At 44.0% G+C, this 25,649-nt stretch overlaps 1 protein-coding gene across 3 annotated transcripts in view; it reads right to left on the bottom strand.

Moving 5' to 3' along the window:
* DOCK8 (dedicator of cytokinesis 8) overlaps positions 1-25,649 on the bottom strand; it is a 255,214-nt gene that overhangs the window by 61,768 nt on the left and 167,797 nt on the right. For all 3 annotated transcript variants that reach the window (XM_069763842.1, XM_069763822.1, XM_069763832.1), the window contains 6 exons: positions 17,504-17,599; positions 16,252-16,347; positions 11,446-11,595; positions 6,677-6,790; positions 747-899; positions 345-484 (listed from right to left, as the gene is read on the bottom strand). In XM_069763842.1, coding sequence (XP_069619943.1) covers positions 345-484; positions 747-899; positions 6,677-6,790; positions 11,446-11,595; positions 16,252-16,347; positions 17,504-17,599 — 749 coding nt within the window. The remainder of the gene's footprint in view (positions 1-344; positions 485-746; positions 900-6,676; positions 6,791-11,445; positions 11,596-16,251; positions 16,348-17,503; positions 17,600-25,649) is intronic.

The following is a 25,649-nucleotide window of genomic DNA, read 5'->3' as shown; positions in this document are numbered from 1 at the left end:
TGAGGAGGCCATGTATACCAGGATAGGCATGAGGGGTCCATGCATACCAGGATGGGGATGAGGGGACCATATATACCAGGATAAGTGATATTAGTACACAATTGACCTAATTTTTTGCTTCCATTTTTTTTCTAATTTCCTCCTATAAAGCCTAGGTGCGTCTTATAGTCTGAAAAATACAGTATATTCTCCAACTGCAAAATAAAATGAAATTTCGTTCTACACCTTCACTTCCTCAGTAAAAAAAAAAATCATGTTAAAGATTGTGTGACAGGATATTAGTATTTGTTGATATACTGTAATAAGTAGTGATTGTGCTCTATATGTTTACATGACCAACAAACCCTTCTGCTTCGGAGTCCAGTGCAGCATCTAGTTCTGTGAAGAGGAGCCCAGTTAAAAAATGTTTTTGTCGGAATTCTAGTGAGAGGTCAAACATGGCGGATATTCTGTGGTCCTGGAAACTGGAGCAGGAACTGGAATTCTACACAGGGAAAATCATCAAACTAAGTCAAAATAATGAAGTATAAAAAAAAAAATTACTACAATGGAACCTGTTAAAGGGGATTACAACAATGAGAAAAATGTCCATTTTTCATTTCTTAGTTATTATATAAATTGTTATAGCTTTTTTGGTATTTCGGCAGTGACTAAAAAACCAAACATTTTTATATGATATTTTCTATTTAAAAATTACGTTTTTTCCTCAAAAGCTGCATCAATGATCAAACACTTTTTTTTCATACCTCAGAAGAAATTGAGGGACATGGAGAAGCAGGTGTAGATGATGAGACAAAAAAGAGGTTTAGGCTGAGATAATTCTCGTGACTGCAGAGAATCCTTAGAAATTCTAGTCTCATAGAGATAAGGGTGGGTAGAGAATTCAATTTACTTGACAACTGGAAAACAAGAGAATAGTTTAGACAGAAATAATTACAATATGCCAACTGTACAAACTACAATAAGTACCACATACCGCTAGGAAACTAATTTTTTTCTTTTTTTGTATATAGATATCTTAAAGTTAGTAACATAGTAACATAGTAACATAGTTAGTAAGGCCGAAAAAAGACATTTGTCCATCCAGTTCAGCCTATATTCCATCATAATAAATCCCCAGATCTACGTCCTTCTACAGAACCTAGTAATTGTATGTTACAATATTGTTCTGCTCCAGGAAGACATCCAGGCCTCTCTTGAACCCCTCGACTGAGTTCGCCATCACCACCTCCTCAGGCAAGCAATTCCAGATTCTCACTGCCCTAACAGTAAAGAATCCTCTTCTATATTGGTGGAAAAACCTTCTCTCCTCCAGACGCAAAGAATGCCCCCTTGTGCCCGTCACCTTCCTTGGTATAAACAGATCCTCAGCGAGATATTTGTATTGTCCCCTTATATACTTATACATGGTTATTAGATCGCCCCTCAGTCGTCTTTTTTCTAGACTAAATAATCCTAATTTCGCTAATCTATCTGGGTATTGTAGTTCTCCCATCCCCTTTATTAATTTTGTTGCCCTCCTTTGTACTCTCTCTAGTTCCATTATATCCTTCCTGAGCACCGGTGACCAAAACTGGCTTATTAGTCAATACTGTCTTAAGATCGGAGGGTAGTCCAACAGTCAGCACTCCACTGATTAGCTGCTACTTGGTCTGGCGACCACGGGATGTAAAGTCATTAAATGGAGCTGCTCCATTCAAAGTGTACTGCACAACAGCTCCTATTGTAGAATAGAAGCTGTTCTGCATGTACCATGAGCAATAACAGCTGATCGGTAGGGGTGTCCCATGGAAAGGTCACTAACATTTTGTGCTAAGAAAATCCCTTTAAGGGTATTTACACACAACGGTTGAAATTCATTAAAGCCATTTTGATGGAATTTTGTCATAAATGGCTTTGAAAAGTTTCCACATTTTGGAGTAACTCGAGAGCGTTTGGCGTTGTCAAACCAGTTTCTCCCAGCTAAATGTGCAGAGCTGGGGCATGACGGGGTGATAATTCATGACGAGCTGTTCTGTTGCCTTCCTTACACCAGAAATATTACTCCAGCTGGGGAATGGGGTAAGACTCTGACATTGAGCATAGACGCCCACGTCACTCGTCAGATGCTCCAGATACATGAAGAAGCGGGCACCTCTTCATGAATCAGGAGCATCTGACTTCACCACACTCACTCATCAAGACCGGTGAGAAAATTATTGGTCTTAATGAATGGAACCAATGTCTTTTTCAGGGGGGACTCTGCCTGAACAAGTTCTTAAAGGAGGCTAACAAGAATGAACATAGAGGTGCTTCTCACAAAATGAGAATCATCAAAAAGTTAATTTATTTCAGTTCTTCAATACAAAAAGTGAAACTCATATTATAGTCATTACAAACAGAATGATCTATTTCAAGTGTTTATATCTGTTAATGTTGATGATTATCGCTTACAGCCAATGAAAACCCAAAAGCCATTATCTCAGTAAGTTAGAATACTTTATAAAACCAGTTTGAAAATTGATTTAAAAACCCAAAATGTTGGCCTACTGAAATGTATTTTCAGTAAATGCACTCAATACTTGGTCGTAGCTCCTTTTGCATCAATTACTGCATCAATGCGGCTTGGCATGGAGGAGATCAGCCTGTAACACTGCTGAGGTGTTACGGAAGCCTAGGTTGCTTTTATAGCAGTCTTCAGTTTGTCTGCATTGTGTGGTCTCATGTCTCTCATCTTCTGCTTGAAAATACCCCATAATTTCTCTATGAGGTTAAGGTCAGGCGAGTTTGCTGGCCAATCAAGCACAGTGATACTGTTATTTTTAAACCGTGTATTGGTACCTTTGGCAGTGTGGACAGGTGCCAAGTCATGCTGGAGAATGAAATTTCCATCTCCAAAAAGCTTGTCGGCAGCATGAAGTGCTCTAAAATTTCCTGGTAGACGGCTGCCCTGCCTTTGGTCTTGATAAAACATGGTGGACCTACACCAGCAGATGACATGGCTCCCCAAACATCACTGTTTGTAGAAACTTCACACTAGACCTCAAGCATCTTGGATTGTGCCTCTTCACTCTTCCTCCAGACTCTGGGACCTTGATTTCCAAATGAAATGCAAAATGTACTTTCATCTGAAAACACATTGGACCACTGAGCAACAGTTCAGTTCTTTTTCTCCTTGGTCCAGGTAAGATACTTCTGGCGTTGTCTATTGGTCATGAGTGGCTTGACACAAGGAATGCTACACTTGTAGCCCATGTCCTGGATACGTCTGTGTGTGGTGGCTCTTGAAGCAATGACTCCAGCAGAGGTCCACTCCTTGTGAACCTCCCCCAAATTTTTGAATGGCCTTTTCTTAATCTTTTCAAGGCAGCGGTTATCCTGGTTGCTTGTGCACCTTTATCTATCACACTTTTTCCTTGCACTCAACTTTACATTAATATGCTTGGATACAGCACTCTGTGAACAGCCAGCTTCTTTAGCAATGACATTTTGTGGCTTACTCTCCTGGTGGAGTGTGTCAATGATTGCTGTCATGCCGTTGTGTCTGTATCTGGTTTTCGGCGTGACAATGCATGTCTTTGCTTTAACCCTTTGCTCCTTTCCCCCTAATTGAGCTAGGATACTGTTGGTTGTTACCTGTATGGAGCCTTCTCAGTTCCCTAGTTTGCTGCGTAGTCGTACATGGGTGGTTAGATCTTTGCTCTGCTGTTTGACCATCCGCTTGTGCAGTCCCTGGTTGTCGCTGTGGAAGCTGTCTGCGGGTTGCAAGGTCATTTGAGCTGGTGCATGACTTTCCACGTGTGTCAGTGCATGCAGTCACAGCCAGGTGCCCTAAGCCACAGTTCCTGCACTGATTGTGCTGCAATGGTTTCTGATTGTGCTAAGGGTGGGCGCGGCCACACCTCCCCTGCTTTTATCAGGGTTAGTGTGTTGCTGAGGGGCAGCTCCTATGTAAAGTTCTCCTGCCCTATGGGCGGGGCCTGAGCTACACTCACAAAGCTCCTGAACTTTGCTATGTATGTTTGTGTTCCTGCACCTCTCCCGTCTATGTTTTGGTACCAAAGTCTTTGCCTTGATTCCTGTTTTGTCCTGTTCTAGCGCCTGTCCTGGAGGCGGTATATCCAGGCCCAAATCCTTGATCCTGTACCTGTCTGAACTGTGTCTGCTGTGATTATGTTCCTGGAATCTCTCTGCATCTGAAGTCTCACACCGTGTGACTTTGAGTCTCTTGTAACCGGTGTTTCTGCTGAGCATCTACTACTCTGTGCCCTGACTACCATGCAGTATTAACCCAGTCTGGCCCACCTCCAGTACGGCGGTGCTTGCACCGTCACGCTTGAGTGCGTTCCTAGGTCCGATGCCCGGAGCCTGACGACCGCAGTCTGGAACCTGATGACCGCTGCCTGGAGCTTGGGAGCCTGATGACTGGTAGTGCTTGTAGATCGTGTCGGATGTCCAGAACCGAACGACTCCTCTCTGATGTCTGCCGGTGACCCTGGGTCCAGATGTCCTGTCTGTACCCTGATGTCCTGCCTGTGTCCTGATGACCTCATGGACCCTGATGTCCTGACATCCTCGTGTGTCCTGATGTCTTACCTGCGTCCTGATGACCTCGTGTTCCCTGATGTCCTTCCTGTGTCGGATGTCCTGATGTAACTGATGACCTGGGCTGCCACGCCAGTGTCCCAGCTGATATATAAGAGTAAACGCGTGCACAGCCGTTTAGAGAGGTGCCAGAGTAGGTTCCAATACCATGAATAACAGCAAAAAACTCGGCACTCAGACTTAACTTAATCAGATACAGTGATTTAATGGTGTCCATCACCCATATAGGTGGACCCATCCCCCTGAGACACTGGCTGTGTCCACCTATATATACGGTACGCTCTAGCACATTTAGCTCTATTTGTCCTTTCATGTATACAGCGATGCTTTAGGGTTATATCACTTGATCTCTGTTTACCTCTAGACCTTAATGAAAACCCACAATCCTTCGGGTCCACTATCCTCCATTCACGATCAAATATTGGTATGTTACTTGCCTCTCTTTTTCCCGATACATGTCCTCCTGTCATATACTCTGTCCTGAATATTTGTGACTGTCAGTTGTTCATATTTATCACTAACTTCTAATCTGTTGACCTTGATATGCATTGTAAATACTTTTTTCGTTATTTTTGCTTTATATGCGGTGAGAAAATCCACCATCATGTTCATTATGATTTATTGTCCATTTATTGTTAATTATGGATTATTTATTTTAACACTGTAGTGACTGATGAAGGTCTGGCTATAGGACCGAAACGTTTCTTCTGTTACTTACCGTGGACACCATTAAATCACTGTATCTGATTAAGTTAAGTCTGAGTGCCGAGTTTTTTGCTAGTGCCCCAGCTGATGACCTGGGCTGCCACGCCAGTGTCCCAGATGTCTATCCGGTATTCCTGTGTCCTGATACCCTGCCTGTGTCCTGAGGTCCTTCCTGTGTCCAGATGTCCTGATGTCCCGTCTGTATTCTGATGTCCCACCTATGTGTGCCTCGGTGATCCGTTGGTGCTTTGGGGTCCACTGGGTGGTACCCTTCTGGAAGTGTGGAATCGGGAGCCTGACATCGTCATGTTTTGTTTATGTACTGTGTGACTTTACTTTAGTAAAACCTTACTTTCTCTATACCTGAAGTTGTGCGGTGTAATCAAGTCCTACATATCTCTTTCCTTGTTCACATGCTCAGCTGTCACAGAACCCCGGTCTCTGCCCTCCCCTAGTTCGGGTAGGCCCGGGTCCCCCTCTGCGGTATAAAGGATCCGTATTGCTTTCCCGGGGGACGCGCGCCTCATGCCTTCTGAGGTTGGTCGGCTTGGGGCCTTCTATGGGGCTGGGCCGCATCAGCGGCTGCAGCTGATCGTGACAATTGCCTTCTGGACATCTGTCAAGTCAGCAGTCTTCCCCATGATTGTGGAGCCTACTGAAACAGACAAAGGGACCTTTTTAAATGTTTAGAAAGCATTTGCAGTTGTTTTCTATTAATCATTCTAATTTACTGAGATAATGACTTGTGGACTTTCATTGGCTGTAAGCCATAATCATCAACCTTAACAGAAATAAACACTTGAAATAGATCAGTCTGTTTGTAATGACTCTATATGAGTTTCACTTTTTGCATTGAAGAGCTGAAATAAATTAAAATAAATTAACTTTTTGATGATATTCTAATTTTGTGAGAAGCACCTGTATGTACTGCAATGGTGAAATGACTTGCTGTGCTTATGTTCAATTGTTTTGAGCTACTTTTAACTGCTTTTGTCTCTGAAAGCCATGAAACAGCTAAAAAAGGGACCTGACTAAAAAAGGTCTCTCTAGTTTATATATATACCGTACATACATTCAGAAAAAAAAGACAGCGACACCAAAGCTGCTGCAAAAAGCGATCATAAATATGCTAGAGGAGAGGCTTCAGGAAAAATAACAGTGGCGTCTTCTGCTTCAAACAGTGTCTAAAAGATGCAGTATGCACATACCCTAAGAAAGTGATAATAGTTGTGATAATGGCCTATAAAATAGCTGAGGGACGAGGGAAACCAGATTTTTGACTAGAGATGGCATCACGGATAACAGTCAGTAGTGCGGAGCTGTGCACACATGTCTTATTCCAGAATATGATGTGTCTTGACCTGATAAAAGGTTCTAGTTTTTGTACCTGATTGCAGTAATGCTTGATTAGATTGAAAACAAAGCCACGATCCATTAGAGATAGCAGATCATACAAAAAGAACGCCAGGCTTATGTTCATTTTCTCTGCATGCTCCGCTTCCTGAAATTATAGAGAAATTATACTTAGGTGTTTAGTAGGAGCTGGTTACATTTCGGTTTATTTTTTGCATATCTGAAACCCTTCAGGACAAAGCTATTTTATTCATTGAGGACAGATCGTTTTTTGCTGCTTTTTTTAACTTCCTTTCTACTAAGGCATGTTCACATGTTGCGCTTTTGCTGCATTTTTTTCTGTGCATTTTTACCGTGAAAAAAATATCTTTTACAGTACCAGCAAACTGACAGATATTTCAGAAATCTCATGCACAAGCTGTTTATTTTTTCTTTGCAGATTTGAACCATGAAAGCGTTTTTTCAAATTTGCAGCATGTCGATTCTTTCAGGAATTTTGCAGTGTTTTTCACCCATACCAATGATTGGGAAAAAAATGAATATTTATCACTAATAAGTGAGGCAGGCATAACTGAAAAACAATAATGTAGAGTGTCAACCAGTATGTAAAAAAAACATAATACAGACAAAGGAGGTGACAGATACACACATGAACGGCCGCAGATCTTTCTCTTCCTTTGTGTGTTTTAAAAACAAATCAAACAGTGTTTTATCTGCCAACACTTTTTTTTTTCAGCACAAAAATAAAATCTGCTGCAAATACTCAGTATGTACATAAGACATGCTGTTTTTTGTGTGATACAGTAAGTTGATGTCTAATTAAAAAGAGTTTGGTGTTTATCTGACTTTTGATCACTTTTTATTCTATTCTATTTTTAGCCTATTTTTTTAGGCAGATGAATGAAAACTGGAAATTCAGACCTTTTTTTCACTATATGGTTAACTCCTTCACATAAACAGGAATGTTGGGTGCAGGCATATGGAGCAGGCTCAGGCACTGTTCCATTCTCGGTGGATGCCGGCTGCGTTATGCAGCCAACACCTCTCACAAAGCTCCATTAACTGATATAAAAAATGAAAAAATATACTGGTCAAAAACCAAATTTTTTTTTTTTCATACAAAAATTCGATTTTCTTTTTGACCACTAAAATAATAAAAAAACATGCTTGGTAAGATCATAATCGTACTGACTGAAGATTCTTCTTGCAAAATCAATTGCATTATACACTGAATGTTGTCAAAATAAAAGCAAATAAATAAATAATTTTTTTCACCATGTAACCATATCTGTAATTTTTTACCAATTTTACAGTATGACTAATATTGGGCGTTTTTCAAAGCTACAGCTTGCCCAGCATAAAAAAGCCCACAGATATGTTGAAAGATAAAAGCAACAGTTATAGCTCTAGAAGAGGAATGAAAAGACTACAATGCAAAAAGTAAAAATGGCCATGGCGAGAATGGATTAAATAAGTTGACATTTTTATAGGAGGGGGTGTTGCAAATGTGGTGATACAAATTAGGATTGCCTTATTAATTGTTTCCATGTCTTTATATTTTATTTACTGTATATACTTGAGTATAAGCTGACCCTAGTATAAGCCGAGGCACATCATTTTACCACAAAAAAATGGGAAAACTTATTGACTTGAATATAAGCCTGATATGCATTGTCCCCTCATCCCTATCCTGGTATGCATGATTTCCTCATCACCATCCTTGTCTGCATGGGCCCCTCATCCCTATCCCGATATGCATTGTCCCCTCATCCCTATCCTGGTATGCATGATTTCCTCATCACCATCCTGGTATGCATGGCTCCTCATCCCTATCCTGGTATGCATGGCTACTCATCCCTATCCTGGTGTGAATGGCTCCTCATCCCTATCCTGGTATGCATGGCTCCTCATCCCTATCCTGGTATGCATGATTTCCTCATCACCATCCTGGTATGCATGGCTCTTCATCCCTATCCTGGTATGCATGGCCCCCTCATCCCTATCCTGATATGCATTGTCCCCTCATCCCTATCCTGGTATGCATAGCCTCCTCATCCCTATCCTGGTATGAATAGCCTCCTCATCCCTATCCTGGTATGCATGATTTCCTCATCACCATCCTGGTATGCATGGCTCCTCATCCCTATCCGGGTATGCATGATTTCCTCATCACCATCCTGGTATGCATGACTCTTCATCCCTATCCTGGTATGTATGGCCCCCTCATCCCTATCCTGGTATGCATGGCCCCCTCATCCTCATCCTGGTATGCATGGCTCCTCATCCCTATCCTGGTATGCATGATTTCCTCATCACCATCCTGGTATGCATGGCTCTTCATCCCTATCCTGGTATGTATGGCCCCCTCATCCCTATCCTGGTATGCATGGCCCCCTCATCCCTATCCTGGTATGCATGGCCCTCATCCCCATCCTGGTATGCATGGCCCCCTCATCCCCATCCTGGTATGCATGGCCCCCTCATCCCTATCCTGATATGCATTGTCCCCTCATCCCTATCCTGGTATGCATGGCCCCCTCATCCCTATCTTGATATGCATTGTCCCCTCATCCCTGTCCTGGTATGCATGATTTCTTCATCACCATCCTGGTATGCATGGCCCCCTCATCCCTATCCTGGTATGCATGGCCCCCTCATCCCCATCCTGGTATGCATGGCTCCTCATCCCTATCCTGGTATGCATGATTTCCTCATCACCATCCTTGTATGCATGGCTCTTCATCCCTATCCTGGTATGTATGGCCCCCTCATCCCTATCCTGGTATGCATGGCCCCCTCATCCCTATCCTGATATGCATGGCCCTCATCCCCATCCTGGTATGCATGGCCCCCTCATCCCTATCCTGGTATGCATGGCCCCCTCATCCCTATCTTGATATGCATTGTCCCCTCATCCCTGTCCTGGTATGCATGATTTCCTCATCACCATCCTGGCATGCATGGCCTCCTCATCCCTATCCTGATATGCATTGTCCCCTCATCCTTATCCTGGTATGCATGGCCCCCACATCACCATCCTGGTATGCATGACTCCTCATCCCTATCCTAGTATGCATGGCCCCCTCATCCCTATCCTGGTATGCATGGCCCCCTCATCCCCATCCTGGTATGCATGGCCCCCTCATCCCTATCCTGATATGCATTGTCCCCTCATCCCTATCCTGGTATGCATGGCCCCCTCATCCCTATCTTGATATGCATTGTCCCCTCATCCCTGTCCTGGTATGCATGATTTCTTCATCACCATCCTGGTATGCATGGCCCCCTCATCCCTATCCTGGTATGCATGGCCCCCTCATCCCCATCCTGGTATGCATGGCTCCTCATCCCTATCCTGGTATGCATGATTTCCTCATCACCATCCTTGTATGCATGGCTCTTCATCCCTATCCTGGTATGTATGGCCCCCTCATCCCTATCCTGGTATGCATGGCCCCCTCATCCCTATCCTGATATGCATGGCCCTCATCCCCATCCTGGTATGCATGGCCCCCTCATCCCTATCCTGGTATGCATGGCCCCCTCATCCCTATCCTGATATGCATTGTCCCCTCATCCCTATCCTGGTATGCATGGCCCCCTCATCCCTATCTTGATATGCATTGTCCCCTCATCCCTGTCCTGGTATGCATGATTTCCTCATCACCATCCTGGCATGCATGGCCTCCTCATCCCTATCCTGATATGCATTGTCCCCTCATCCTTATCCTGGTATGCATGGCCCCCACATCACCATCCTGGTATGCATGACTCCTCATCCCTATCCTAGTATGCATGGCCCCCTCATCCCTATCCTGGTATGCATGGCTACTCATCCCTATCCTGGTATGCATGGCCCCCTCATCCCTATCCTGATATGCATTGTCCCCTCATCCCTATCGTGGTATGTATGGCCCCCTCATCCCTATCCTGATATGCATGATTTCCTCATCACCATCCTGGTATGCATGGCCTCCTCATCCCTATCCTGATATGCATGGCCCCCTCATCCCTATCCTGGTATGCATGGCTACTCATCCCTATCCTGGTATGCATGGCCCCCTCATCCCTATCCTGATATGCATTGTCCCCTCATCCCTATCATGGTATGTATGGCCCCCTCATCCCTATCCTGATATGCATGATTTCCTCATCACCATCCTGGTATGCATGGCCTCCTCATCCCTATCCTGGTATGCATGGCCTCCTCATCCCTATCATGGTATGCATGGCTCCTCATCCCTATCCTGGTATGCATGGCCCCCTCATCCCTATCCTGGTATGCATGGCTTCCTCATCCCTATCATGGTATGCATGGCTCCTCATCCCTATCCTGGTATGCATAGCCCCCTCATCCCTATCCTGGTATGCATGGCTCTTCATCCCTATCCTGGTATACATGGCCCCCTCATCCCTATCCTGGTATGCATGGCTACTCATCCCTATCCTGGTATGCATGGCCCCCTCATCCCTATACTGGTATGCATGGCCCCCTCATCCCTATACTGGTACGCATGGCTCCTCCTCATTTCAGCCCCTTTAATTAAACCTCAAATTCTACATTAATTGCATCTCAGTTGCTTCATTTAAATAAAAAATAGTGGCCTGCAGAGCTGAAATTACAAAGATTCAATCACTATCCAAATATTTCTGGACCTAACTGTATAAATGCACACGTCATGGAGCAATAGGGGGTTACAGCTATGGATTACATGCTTTGCTATGTTTACAATTACTGTAAAATATGAAATAAAGGGTAAAGAGATACACAGAAAATCCACTTTATTGAAGGCCTTTACATACCTTTACTGGCTTGTTTAGAAGCGCTCCTATTTCAGATGTCACCACATTAACAATAGTACTTATGTCATCTTTAAAACGGTTGGAGAAGCGACTTCTTCTTGGTACCTCCTGCTTGTCCACGAGGTGAACATACTGAGCCATGCTTTTTACCTGGAACCAACAAGGTGCAATGGATTCTGCAGTATTAGCATAATACATGTCCTACATCTGCAGTTTGGGACTGTAGATAATTGTAATCATAAACAATTACACTAATTTTTAAAGAAATTCTAATTCAAAATAAAAATTCTCAAGGGGCTTGGAACCGCACAAAATAACAAAGTGATGCTCACCTACAGACTCCGGTCTAGATGCAGCACAGGCCGCTTCTTGGTGCAAAAAGACACAAAAAGAAGGATCGTCATCGTTCCACCAGCAGCAGTCAGAAGCATGTTATCAGTAAAATGTTTGATGATGCACTGCACAAGTCATCTGACCGCTGCAGCCAATCACAGGCTGTTGCTGGTGGGGAAGTGACATTTCCTCTCCTTTGTCAGCGCAGACCATGAAGCAGCCTACCATGGATCTAGTTGCATGCCAGCAGGCAAGTATCACTAAGGTTAGGTGCACACTGCGTCTTTGCAGCTAGCCTACAATATACAATGGGAGTTTTTCGTGATGTATCCTGCATCATCGCCATAGGCGTCCGTTCTCTTGTCCTCCGTCTGACAAATATACCACTTGTTAGGCCAGTCTCACACGTCCAGATATTTCCGGTACCGGAAGAAACGGTCCCGGAGCTATCCGTGTGTGCACGTAGGCCATCCGTGTGTCATCCGTGTGCTATCCGTGTGTCTGTGTTCATCGTCCATGTGTTCTTGTAACCCTATGACTTTAAAAAAAAACACACGGACGGCACACGGACGGCATCCATGTGTGGTACGAGTTTACATGCACCCATTGACTTTAATGGGTCCGTGTGATCCGTGCACCCTCACGAACACTGATATGTCTCCTTGTTTTGTACACGGACACACGGTCCGTGAAAACACGCTGACATCTGCAGAGACACATTTATTTTAATGTGTCTACGTATGTCAGTGTCTCCGGTACGTGAGGAAACTGTCACCAGACGTACCGGAGTCACTGATGTGAGAAACCGGCCTTACTGTGTAGAAGAGCACAGCAGTCTGTGGGGCCACTGCAAATAAATATACTAGATGGCATATGTTTCTTTACAGTGGGTTCTTATAGAGGATTGAGGACTCAGCATCTATACTGACTGTGCACACTGTTGGGCACATATCTCCTGTGCAAATGCACCCGACAATGGGCACAGACGCAATGTGGACCGAACCTTATTTTGCTACGCTCTTACGGCTCCAAGCCTCTAGAAATTTTTCTTTTTGTCTGGGCAATCCCTTTAAGTATAGCAACTCTAGGAAGAGTTCGAAGTCCAACATTTGGATATAGGGAAAAATAGGCACATTCAGATTTAGACATAGGAAATCAAATATAGTGATGAAACCTCCACTCCAGTGCATTTTTGTATTTGCCCCTTTGATTGCTATCATGTGTGTGTCATGAAGGTAGTAGCATACTCACTGGTCACTGTCTTCTTATGGTTTCAGTGGTGCTTTAGTCCGCTGCAGCACCACATGGATGTATTTGAAGACTGTCAAATCACAGAGTGGATGCTGTGTGGAGCGGCGGTCACTTTTTGCATTTTCTTAAAGGGAACCTGTCACCTGAATTTGGTGGGCCCTGTGTCCGGTCCGATGGGCGGTGTTTTCTCTTCTTTCATTCACCCCTTCCTTTCCCGCTGGCCGCAATATTTTCTTGGATTTGAGTAGGCTTCCTCCGTAGTACACACGTGCGCAATGCAATCTTGCCTCGCGCATGCGCAGTATGCTTTGCCCAACTGCGGGCAAAAGCCAAAAAGCATTAGTGCGTATGCACCACCGCACTATGTCCCGGAAGTATTTTGCTGTGTTCCGGGACATAGTGCGGCGGCGCATGCGCACTAATGTTTTTCGGCTTTGCCCGCAGTTGGGCAAAGCATACGGCGCGTGCGCAAGGCAAGATTGCATTGCGCACGTGTGTACTACGGAGGAAGCCTACTCAAATCCAAGAAAATATTGCGGCCAGCGGGAAAGGAAGGGGTGAATGAAAGAAGAGAAAATACCGTCCATCGGACTGGACACAGGGCCCGCCAAATTCAGGTGACAGAGTCCTTTTAATGGAAGTTTATGTGACTCAGAACAAGGCTGGAGCCTTACATTAAGGGTCTACTCACATCTGTGTATAAAATTGGCGAGTGCAATGTGATAAAAGATTGCATTGCAGTGGCACCAATATTATTCAATGAGGCAGGTTCATCTGCAAGTTTTCATTAGCTGGAATTTGGATTGAGGAAAAAAAATCACAGCATGCCCAGAAACCAATGACAAGGCGCTCTTGGGCCGCATGAATTGGCCAAATTATGTGTTTAGCAGATCCATTTTGTCATATTACAGTATTTAGAGCATTACTGCAATTAATATTTCAGATATTTCATGTTTACATGCTATAGCGCTACAGAGTGCTACTTTATTTGTTGGTTATATATGGACATGGCTATGGTTTGCACCTGTACACACCAGTCTTCCTGTTTGGAAGTGACTGTAAATCTTTTGTTATTTGTATATATAGGATCTCTGACCGAGCACTTCACCCATCAGCCCGTAGTGGTTTTAACTGCAGCAGGGACCTACCCTCCCATATAAAGACAGGCTTCAGCCTACCTAGGAGAGGATTCACATTAGGATAGGTTCCCAGAAACAGGAGAACTCCTTTTGGTTGGCTGCTGGGCATGCATGAATTGGCCAAATTATGTGCTAAGTGTCTCCATTTTTTCCTATTATCTAGAGCAGTAATGCTATTCATATTTCATATATTTCATGTTTGCATGCTATAGCACTGCAGCGTGCTACTTTATTTGCTTGTTATGTATAGAGGTGGCTGATCTTAGTTTGCACCTGTACACACCACTTTTTCCATTTGGTAGAGACAGTCAGCCTTTGGTTAACAGTAAATTCACAGCCAGAAGCCTCAGGATAGATAGATAGATAGATAGATAGATAGATAGATAGATAGATAGATAGATAGATAAATAGATAGATAGATAGATAGATAGATAGATAGATAGCAGTACTCTTCACCTTTTATTGGCATTGCTCCAGTGCCACGGTGCCATCTTGTGGCTGCAACTTCTGATTGACCAGAAGTCAGAAGCAACGGTCACAAGCTCTCAATGCAAGTCTATGAGAGCCAGAACAAAGTTATCATAGACTTCCATTGCAAAGTGACCTCTTGCTTGCCGTAGCAAACACTGGAGCTATCAGACAGGTCACGACCTGCTGAAGACAGACTGAATCAGTGCTAATAGAAGGTGAGGATGTAAGTACCGTAAAATAAAAGAGTCAGGGACCTTAGTTTAGAAGCACCACTCCAGTGCTGAAATAAATGAAAAACGCTGGAGTGGTGCTTTAAGAGAGTAATCTCCGCTCCCTAGGGCAGGTTACAAATGTGGTCACGTGGTGTTGGAGCGGAAACCGGGATAAAATGGCGAACAGTGAATGTGTTACTATCTTCACACACGATAGCTACGAAACAGGCATAGACATTTTTTTGCAGTAATCAGGCTTTAAGTAAAGTAACTAAATAGGAAGTATGATAGGTCTACAATTTGGAAGATAGTCAGTTTTACACATAGGAAAGCACGTATAGTAATTAAAGCGAATGTTTCATCAGAAAAATAACCTATTGTCAAATCAAGTCTATGTGGTAAATGTATTTAAAAAAAGAGATTTTTTCTCTAACACAATCTGTGCTAAAAATAAAAAAATAGAAATCTTACAATTTTCTTTAACGCCACTGTGGCATTTTTTAGACTCCTACCTTTCCCATGGTTCAGGAAATACACTTTTACATTAGCAGCAACGATAAGATTTTGACACTCATTTTTTATTGAGACATATAACGGGCGTGTTCAAAGGTCATTGTGAAGGGGGGGGAGCAGGGTCAGCTGTGACATCTACTATTATGAATGGTGGATCCTGTGTTATCAGCTGTGTATACAGGAGGTGTTATCAGTCATTGTAATCCTGACTCTGATGATAAGGAGACCACTGAAAATTCTTCCTGAAAGAACATGAATGAGCCTAAAAAAGCCCCAGTGGCCAGTGTGAAACTTACAGGATTACTAATCACTAATCTATTTTTTTTTTTAATAAAAAAAAAAAACCCATTGCCAAAGGTTGTTAAAAGTACAAAATCTGATTGAAATAACAGGTCATTCCCTGTATGTATAGTAACTAAATAGGAAGTAAGCACGCTATCAAATGAGTAAGTTAAGAAATATTTGCTCCTATGATTTTTGGCATAATTTTTGGCAGTCAGTGCCCAATGTATTGCAGACATGAGTGAATCTGGGAAAATAATGCATATTAGGGCTCCTACTCACTAGCGCGGCAATACCTGGCGCTGCACCCCGCACTCAGGAGCGGAGCGTGTGGCTCCATGTATTGCTATGCGGCCGCTCGCTCCGATCTGCAGCACAGGGCATTAACATGCCAGACTCCTCCGAGTCTTGCCCAAGTGAGTACGAGCCCTTATCATGTAAACTGCCGTGGTTCAAAGTAAAAAGAATTCTCACTTATGGTGGCAACAACAACATTTCAGCAAGGTGCAGCAGCATTTTCTCTGCCTATGCATGGCTCGTACAAAAACCTTGTAAAGTGTAAAAAAATAAGTATTGGGGGAATTAGGGGAATTAATGAATCTTACCAATAGCTCAAAGAAGAACCAGGCGTACTTGAAGACATTTTCCCTCACCATGTTGGTGCTGACCACCATCTGCAGAGCCAGCTCCTCATGAAAGTGCTTGAAAGGAAAACACAAATTTACTGATAAGAAATGTGTTATAAATAAACATTAAAGATAGTAAATCCCTACAGTAATTTGCCTTTGGGGAAATTACCACCCATAGGGGTGGAGCCGCATATTCATCACTGTAATGGGCGGCACCACGTGACCGCATACAGGAGAAGGTGCGGCGAGGACAGGACGCTGCGAGGGAGCAGGTGAGTATTTTATTAACAGCGGGCGGGCGCACAGGGTGTGGGGGGGGGGGGGGTGGGGACAGGGATCTTTATTTTAAACACGAAAAAAAAGAAAAAAAAAGGATTTTTCATATCTTCTCTCCAGCAAACGCTGCTGGACAGAAGATATGAATGGCGGCTTCAGCACCAGATGCAGGGGACAGCGCTTATCTCTAGCGCTGTCTCCTGCACGCTCCGTGTGCTACCCAGTCGGCACACGGATGCCGCACGTGTGCCACACTGATGTGCCACATAAACGCATCGACACACGGACACGGATAATTCCGGTACCGATTTTTCTGGTACCGGAATTATCTGGACGTGTGAGACTGGCCTAACAAAGTGTAGACCCCCACCCACATATGAATCCTATTACAGGTGTCGCAGGGATAAGGCCCATCAGACTACACTCTCTTTTGTCTCTACTACACTTCAGTCATAAGAGCATGACCAAAATCATGGTGATGCAGAATCTGCCATAATAGAATTATTAATATTCTTATTAGTTTTGACCAGACAACCCCTTTAACAATTACGGGATAGCTGCTAAACATTGTTGAAAAATAATGGATCTATTTTAAATCAAAATTGCTGTGTACGGCCGACTTCAATGTCCACACCTTACAATGTAGAATGAATAGCTAAATCGATAAATGCCAAATAAAAGGGATCAAGCTCTTTGATCTGAATGACCTAAACCTTATTATGCACTGATAAGTAATCCACACATTATATTGAGAACCTAGAAACAACCCAGTAATGTGTCTGCAAGAAATACACATCAATTCTCACTGCATGGATCAAATTAACATTACAGGCAGGCATGTTGTCATCACTGACGGGCAGTTACACAGAAAATGTGGATGTCATCTGTCAAGAAGGACAAATGTAGTAATTCTCTTTATTTTTCTAGCTGGGGTATAAAGTGTTTAGTATACCTTTTTATTGGATGGTCTGGTGCTGGCCATTGTGTTCTGGAGGTCATTACTAGATTCGATGAAGAATGACATACGATTGCAGCCACGGACGGAAACCTAAGACACATGACAGGTTACTCGTTATACGTAATACATATCCTATAGTTAAAGGGTGCATGTTTCTGTGGCCGCCTTGAAAAGAATGGGGCTATATGGTGCTACTCATCACTGGTCAGGGATAGAGACATGGTCAATTTCAGAAGGTTACATATTTTATATCAATCATTTTGTGCATACACACTTTTGACAGATATTTTGTAGCAATAGACTGGTAACTGCCGCTGCAAAATGTGCTGGAACTAACAAATGGATGTTGACTCTTCTTAAGGGAGACTTTAGGAAATGCTCCCGAGAAATATATGTAATGATTTTCTCTGAAGAGCCCTTTCTGAATGAAGTAGAGGTCAACCATGTGCAATTCCACTTTATTCATTATCTATGGAACTGCGTGGATAGCCGAGCACAGCGCTATAAACTTTTAACTACTAAATCCGAACATCATCAGATATGCTGATCTGTCACATATACAGAATATCTCATTGGCTCTGGCACATGTATTACAAGGACTGAAACTGACTTTGCATGTAAATTACAATTTCTTAACAGTTTTCTACCTTGTAGAGAAAATGTGGCTTAAAAACTTATCCACACAAGGTTATCTCTGGATATCCCTTGAAGGACCATTTCAAAACTGTCATTATAAAACAAAATAAAGAAGCATTACTTATCACTCCAATCTCCTGCCAATTCAGCGTCACCATTTCAGCAGTCTCTTGACAGTAAATGGATGTGAAGATGCCCAGTCTATCAGTTACATTACCCTGCAGCCCACCAGTGGCCTTAGTGGTGAGACGACTGAATGGACAGAACATCATCACTTCCAGTCCAAGGCAGAGAGCAGTAATGCGGTGGTGCTGTAAAAACCCAACAGGCCTTATCTTTCTGCCCCCTAAAACAGACACATATACATGAAATTGTTGGCAAAACCTGCCGTAATCAACAAATGTAGTCAACTTATCTAATGCAACTAAATTTACTGCATGATACAATGGCATGTTAAAGTTTGGGCACCCCTGGCTAAATTACTCTTATTGTGAACAGTTAAGCAAGCTAAAGATGAAACAATCCCTAAAAGGGCTAAAATTAAAGATGACAGATTTCTTTTGTATTTTAGGCAAAAAATAAATAAATATATATATATATATATATATATATATATATATATATATATATATATATATATATATATACATGTATATATATATATATATATATAGTAATTTTTTAAAATTTTATAAATTACAAAAAGGAAAATGGGCAAATGCAAAAGTTTGGGCACCCAGCTTGTAAACGCTTTTTGGAGCCAGCCAAGAGTCTTTCAATTCTTGTTTGAGGGATTTTCATTCATTCCTCCTTGGAAAATTCTCGCAGCTATTTTGAGATCTAGATTTGCAATGATGTTCAGATCAGGGGACTGTGAGGGCCATTATAAAATCTCCAGCTTGCGCCTTTTAAGGTAGTTTATTGTGGATTTTGATGTGTGTTCAACTTCACCTTTTTACAGATGGTGTTATGTGTTGTGAATTTTGTTGTCGGGCTCCCTCCTGTGGTCATGAATGGTACTTCGGCTGGTTCTGTCCATGGACTTTCTCTGGTGGCTGTGTTTCTGAGTTTCCTTCCACAGGTGACGAGGTTAATTCGTTAGCTGCTGCTCTATTTAACTCCACTTAGATCTTTGCTCCATGCCACCTGTCAATGTTTCAGTATTGGTCTAGTTCACTCCTGGATCGTTCTTGTGACCTGTCTTCCCAGCAGAAGCTAAGTGACTGCTTGTTTTTCTCTGGTTTGCTATTTTTCTGTCCAGCTTGCTATTCTGATTGTTGTCTTGCTTGCTGGAAGCTCTGGGACGCAGAGGGAGCGCCTCCACACCGTGAGTCGGTGCGGAGGGTCTTTTTGCGCCCTCTGCGTGGTCTTTTTGTAGGTTTTTGTGCTGACCGCAAAGCTACCTTTCCTATCCTCAGTCTGTTCAGTAAGTCGGGCCTCACTTTCTAAATCTATTTCATCTCTGTGTTTGTGTTTTCATCTTTACTCACAGTCATTATATGTGGGGGGCTGCCTTTTCCTTTGGGGAATTTCTCTGAGGCAAGGTAGGCTTTATTTTTCTATCTTCAGGGCTAGCTAGTTCCTTAGGCTGTGCCGAGTTGCATAGGGAGCGTTAGGCGCAATCCACGGCTATTTCTAGTGTGGTTGATAGGATTAGGGATTGCGGTCAGCAGAGTTCCCACGTCCCAGAGCTCGTCCTATATTATCAGTAACTATCTGGTCATTCCGTGTGCTCTTAACCACCAGGTCCATTATTGTCCTGACCACCAGGTCATAACAGTACAGGTGGCCCAAAATACTAATGCATCTCAATAGAGGGATAAGAGAAGTTCTGAGACCATTTTTTTTTCTTTGCAGTGTGTTTTGTCTCTCTTTTCCCCTTTACATCTGGGTGGTTCAGAACACAGGTGTAGACATGGATATTCAAGGTCTGTCCTCTTTGATGGATAATCTCACTATAAGTGTACAAAACATTCAAGATTTTGTGGTTCAGAATCCGATGTCAGAGCCTAGGATTCCTATTCCTGATTTGTTTTTTGACCAGTGTTACTTTATGGAGCGCTTCAACGGATCTTACCGATTCAACGAATGTTTTTCGTAACATATTGTACTTCATAATAGTGGTAACATTTCTTCGATATGACCTGCTGATACCCCATACATTTGGTAAAAACACTGTTTGGGCGCATGGCAGGACTCGGAAGGGAAGGAGCGCCATCTCACTCTTTGAATGCAAAATTTGCTGGAATAATTAGCGGATGCCATGTCGCGTTTGGAGAGCCTCTGATGTGACTAAATACTGAAAAACTCCACAAGTGTCACCATTTTGGAAATTAGACCCCTCAGGGAATGTATCTAGATGTGTGGTGAACACCTTGAACCCCCTAGGTCCTCCACAGAAGTTTATAACGAAGAGCTGTGATAATAAAGAAAAACTCTAATTTTTCCCTCAAAAATGTTATTTTAGTCCCAATTTTTTATTTTCACAAGGGTAACATGAGAAAATGGAACCCAAAATTTCTTGTGCAATTTATTCTGAGTACGCCAATACCCCATATGTGGTCAAAAACTACTTTTGAGGGACAGTGCAGAGCCCAAAAGAGAAGAAGCGCCATATTGTAGTTTAGATTTTGCTGGACTGGTTTTAGTGTGCCATGTCATATTGGTAGAGCCCCTGAGGTGCCAGCACAGAAGAACCCCCCATTAGATACACCAATTTACAAACTATATCTCTCAATGAATTCATCTAGGGGTGCAGTGATCACAGTGACACCACAGGTGTTGCCGAGTGAAAATTGCAAACTGTTGTTGACGCGACCGGTACCTTGTAGTGACTAGTACTTTGTAGTGACCAGTACAGGCTCAGAAGAAAGGGGGCATTTGGATTTGGAAGTGCAGAATTAGCTAAATTTATTTTGGGGTGTGAGGAGTAATTTAGTTTTCCAGAGATTTTGTGCTACCAGTGACTTGGAAGCCCATTGACAGATGACAGACCGAAGTGGGGACTTTTTTTGTGAATTGAGTTGAAGCTTTTGTTGGGAACATTTTACATAACGTTTGGGATCACATTTGTCCGGCGCACTACGCTGAGCATGCCTAAAAAGACAGACATCGCTGGATCATAGGCAAGACCATGTCCACGTTGCCTCCATCTGCCTTGTTACTTGGAATCTTCTGCCGTGGGTTCCGTCTGAATCCCATATTCCAGAGATTTACAAGGAATCCCCAGTGTAAGTGCTCAGCCATAGCTGCCATACAGGTACTCTTGCACTCCCCTGATGAGTCAGTGACAGGATGAAACGCGTTGGGAGACGCCATTTGATAATAGAGGCCGGTAACCCCTCCTGAATGAAGATGAATGGGTGAGATCTAACCATATTAAAGAGTCATTAGGCTGTATATGGGTTAGACAGTCATTACTAAAGCACCATATACGATATGTAATATAATTGATGCTTTGATAAACCGAATGCCAAAGGATTACATATGGGACTCTCATATGGGTTTTCTTTTGATCTCTTGGCCTCTTATGCTGCTATTCTAATGCTGATTGAAATCAATTATTGGCTCAAATACGCATGTGTTTTTTTTTTGTTTTTTTTTAACCAATGTTTATTGAAAATTTTACATGTTAAACAACACATCAGAAAACTTCAGGGCGAGGGGGGAGAGGGAGAATGAAAGAGGAAGACGGGGGGGGGGGAAGAAAGGGGATAAGGGGAAAGGTCCAATGCATAACATATTAAAGACCACAATGTAATCAGTACACAATACACAAATACAGTGTCAGATAAAGCAAAAAAAAAAACAGAATTAGAGAAGCATACAATTTAAATAAGGGAGAGAGCAGACTGGGATATATATGCCGAGGACATCCAGGGATCCCACCACGAGAGGACCTTAGCTCTCCTCGATAAACCCTGAGCCATAATAACCTCATAGCAGAAGTGTAAGTCGATCCTGGAGATCAGCTCTGCTCTGGAAGGGACATCCGAGGACTTCCAATGCTTCGCGATACATTGTCTAGCGGCAACTAGGATATTAGAAACTATGGGCCGAAGGGGGGAAGGGAGCTCAATGAGGGAGATGCCTAGAACAGCGAGCTGACCACTCAGCACAAGGGGGAGACGGGTCAGATCAACAATCAAAGCTTCCACTTCGCGCCAGAAGACCTGAATCTGCGGGCACGACCACCAGATATGAGAGGAGGACCCCATGGCGCCACATTTCCTCCAGCAGAGAGGGGAGGAAGCTGAGAAAACCTTTGGCAGGTGGACGGGGGTGAGGTACCAGTGGAGCTGAATTTTTTTCACCTGTTCCAAGTGGCCAAGACAAGACGAGAACCTGGAAGGGTGTACCATAGCAAATTGCCAATCCTCCAGGGGGGCCTCAAAACCCAGCGCGGACTCCCAGGAATACATGAAAGGAAGCTTGTCAGAAGAACCAAATGAAATGAGGGCTTTATAGATTATGGAGATGCCATGTGGCACAATAGTGGCCGGTCTGAAGAATCTATGGGCCAGATCCTCTGTCAAAGGCGGGGGCGTCCCGAATGGCCGACATGACCTGAGAAAGCTGCGGATCTGCAGGTATTGAAAGAAGTCAGACTTAGTAAGGGAGACTATCCCTGAGAGGTCCTCAAACGACAAAATGCCGTCCGAGCCGAAAAGATCCGCCACCCGGAGCACCCCACACCTCGTCCAGGAGGAAAGAGAAATGTGGCCGATGGCACACTCCAGAGCCTGCAAAGAAACATAGTCAAACATAAATATTAGATGGGAAGTGCTAAGCAGCGCCCATAGTTTAGAAGCATTCCTAATAGAACGGAGACAGGGGCCCACAAGCGGAACTTGAAGCAGTTGAAGCTCCAAGAGCAATCTAAGCGAGTTTTTGGGGGCAAAATGAGATTCAATCAGAAACCAGGGCAAACATGAGTTCCCCTCCCACCATATTTTAAGGGGCTCAAGGATCGCCACCCTATAGTAAGACTGCACCGCAGGAGCTCCCAACCCCCCCACAGAGTACGGTAGGGACATGATCCGACGCTTGACCCTATGGGGCTTCTTATTCCAAATAAACCGGTCTATAAGGGATTGAAAAGCTGAAATAAACTTCGAGGGGATGAAAAGGGGGAGGCACCGAAAAAGGTACATTATTTTGGGAAGGAATAGCATTTTCGCCGTTTGTATGCGGGCCATCCATGAGAGGGACGCACTTGATAATTGCTCCATGCCCTTTCTAACCTCCGAAAGAGTTTCTTCACAATTCATACGGACTATGTTATCTAGCTTAGTTATCCTGATGCCTAGGTACGTAAAGCCCAAGGGAGCCCAAATAAACGCATAATGAGATTGAATTTGAATCTGAAGGGGGGCGGGGAGGAAAAGGGGAAAAATTGTGGATTTGGTCAGATTAAGCTTATAATATGAAACCGCCGAAAACTCAGATAGGATGGAAGTGATCGCGTTCAGTGAGGTTAAGGGTGAAGTGCAGGTCAGGACCACGTCGTCGGCATAGAGACCGATTTTATGTTCAGATCCCCCCACCGCAATTCCCTTAATGTCCGCGCTCTGCCTGACCATGGCAGCCAAAGGCTCCATGACCAGAGCAAAGATGATAGGGGAGAGGGGGCAGCCCTGACGAGTACCATTCCGAATAGGAAAGGTCCGAGACCCGAATCCCGCCGATCGAACCGACGCGCATGGATTGGAATATAATGCCATAACCGCTTTGCCAATCTGCCCGGTGAGCCCAAATCTCTCCAGTGTGAGTTCAATATAACCCCAGTGCACCCTATCGAACGCCTTTTCGGCATCAAGCGACAGAAATACACTGGGGAGGCTCCCCCTCTCCACCACATCCAAGAGATCTACCAGACGCCTGGTGCCATCCCTGGTCTGTCTGCCAGGAACAAACCCAACTTGGTCGGGGTGGATGAGACTAGGAAGGACCGAGAATAATCTATTGGCCCAGACTTTTGCATAAATCTTAACGTCGCAGTTTAAAAGTGCTATCGGGCGGAAGTTCCCCGGAGATGTTGTGGGTTTCCCTTGTTTGGGGAGAGTCGCAATGGAAGCTTCCAACCCCTCCGCCCTAATACTGCCAACCGACAACCAATTATTAAAAAGGCGCAAAAGATAGGGCGAGAGGACAGAGAAGAACTGAGCATAGTTAAGAAAAGAGAAGCCATCAGGCCCCGGGGAGGAACTCTTATTGGCCTCTCTAACAATCTGCGAGAGTTCAGACTCGACAATGGGAGCGTTTAGGAAAGAGAGCTGCTCCTGGGTGACCGAGGGGGGATTAGCCCTCTCCAAGAACACCAAAATTGACTCCCGCGAAGGCTGGGGAATCCCTGGGTCAGACCCGAGGTCATAGAGAGAGGAATAATAAGATGCAAACTCCTCAGCAATCTGAATCGGGCTGCGAACCTGGGAGCCGTCAGGCCTGAGCAAAAATGGGATCTTGGATTGAGCCTCTCTCTTCCTAACACGTCTGGCCAGAACAGCACCCGCTCGATCCCCCATTGTGTAAAATTTGGCTCTAGTTTTCCTCAGGGCCTTCTCAGCTTTGTGGAGGAGTAGATTACGAACATGCATACGGGCCTTAGAAAGGTCAGAGAGAAGCGCTGGGGTAGGAGATAGTTTATGAGCAGACTCCAGATGAGATAATTCGTCTAGGGCTGAATGGAGGGCCGCATTGTACTTCCTCTTAGCCTTTGCCGCCAGCTTAATGAAATGACCCCTAATTACCGCCTTGTGGGCGAACCAGAGGGTGTCATCACCTATGTCAGGAGTATCATTGGAGGCAAAAAATTCCCCCAAGGCCTCCTCTATACATTGGGAGTTGGATTAGTCAGCAAGGAGATGGGCATTGAGACGCCAGTACGCAGGAGGTCTGATGGCCAAGGGGTCTTTCAGGGTAAGGGATACCGGGGCATGGTCCGACCAGGTGATACTGCCTATATCCGATGAGATGCAGTGAGGAAGAGCCACGTCATTCACCAGCACAAAATCAATCCTGCTATAGGAACCGTGTCTGGGAGACAAAAATGTGTAATCTCTCTCACCGCAATGCAGATATCGCCAGACATCATGCAAGTGGAAAGAGTCAGTTAGAGGCCCGATCTCGCATCTAGTCAAAAGAAGAGGCAGAGCAATCAAGAACTCTAGACATTGGGGCATTGAAATCACCAGCAATCAGTTTGTGACCGTGTTGGATATCGTGTAGAGTTTTGAAAACGCCCTCTAGAAACTTAAGCTGCCCTACGTTAGGAGCGTAGATCGAGGCAATAGTATAGGGGGCATTATTAATAAGGCATAGAACCACAATGAATCTACCCAGCGGGTCCGCTATAGAGCGAACCAGCTGAAAGGAGTTGGACCTGCTGAAAAAAATGGCTACTCCCGCCTTTTTTGACGGGCCATTGGCGAAAAACTGATGCGGGTATAAACCTCATTGCATTCTGGGATTATCACATTCCAGCAAGTGAGTTTCCTGAAGACAT

Source organism: Ranitomeya imitator, chromosome 1 (assembly GCF_032444005.1).
Source record: "Ranitomeya imitator isolate aRanImi1 chromosome 1, aRanImi1.pri, whole genome shotgun sequence".
NCBI classification, from domain to species: Eukaryota; Metazoa; Chordata; class Amphibia; order Anura; family Dendrobatidae; genus Ranitomeya; species Ranitomeya imitator.
The sequence above is the reverse complement of the archived record's forward strand: the minus strand, read 5'-3'. Positions and strand labels throughout refer to the sequence as shown.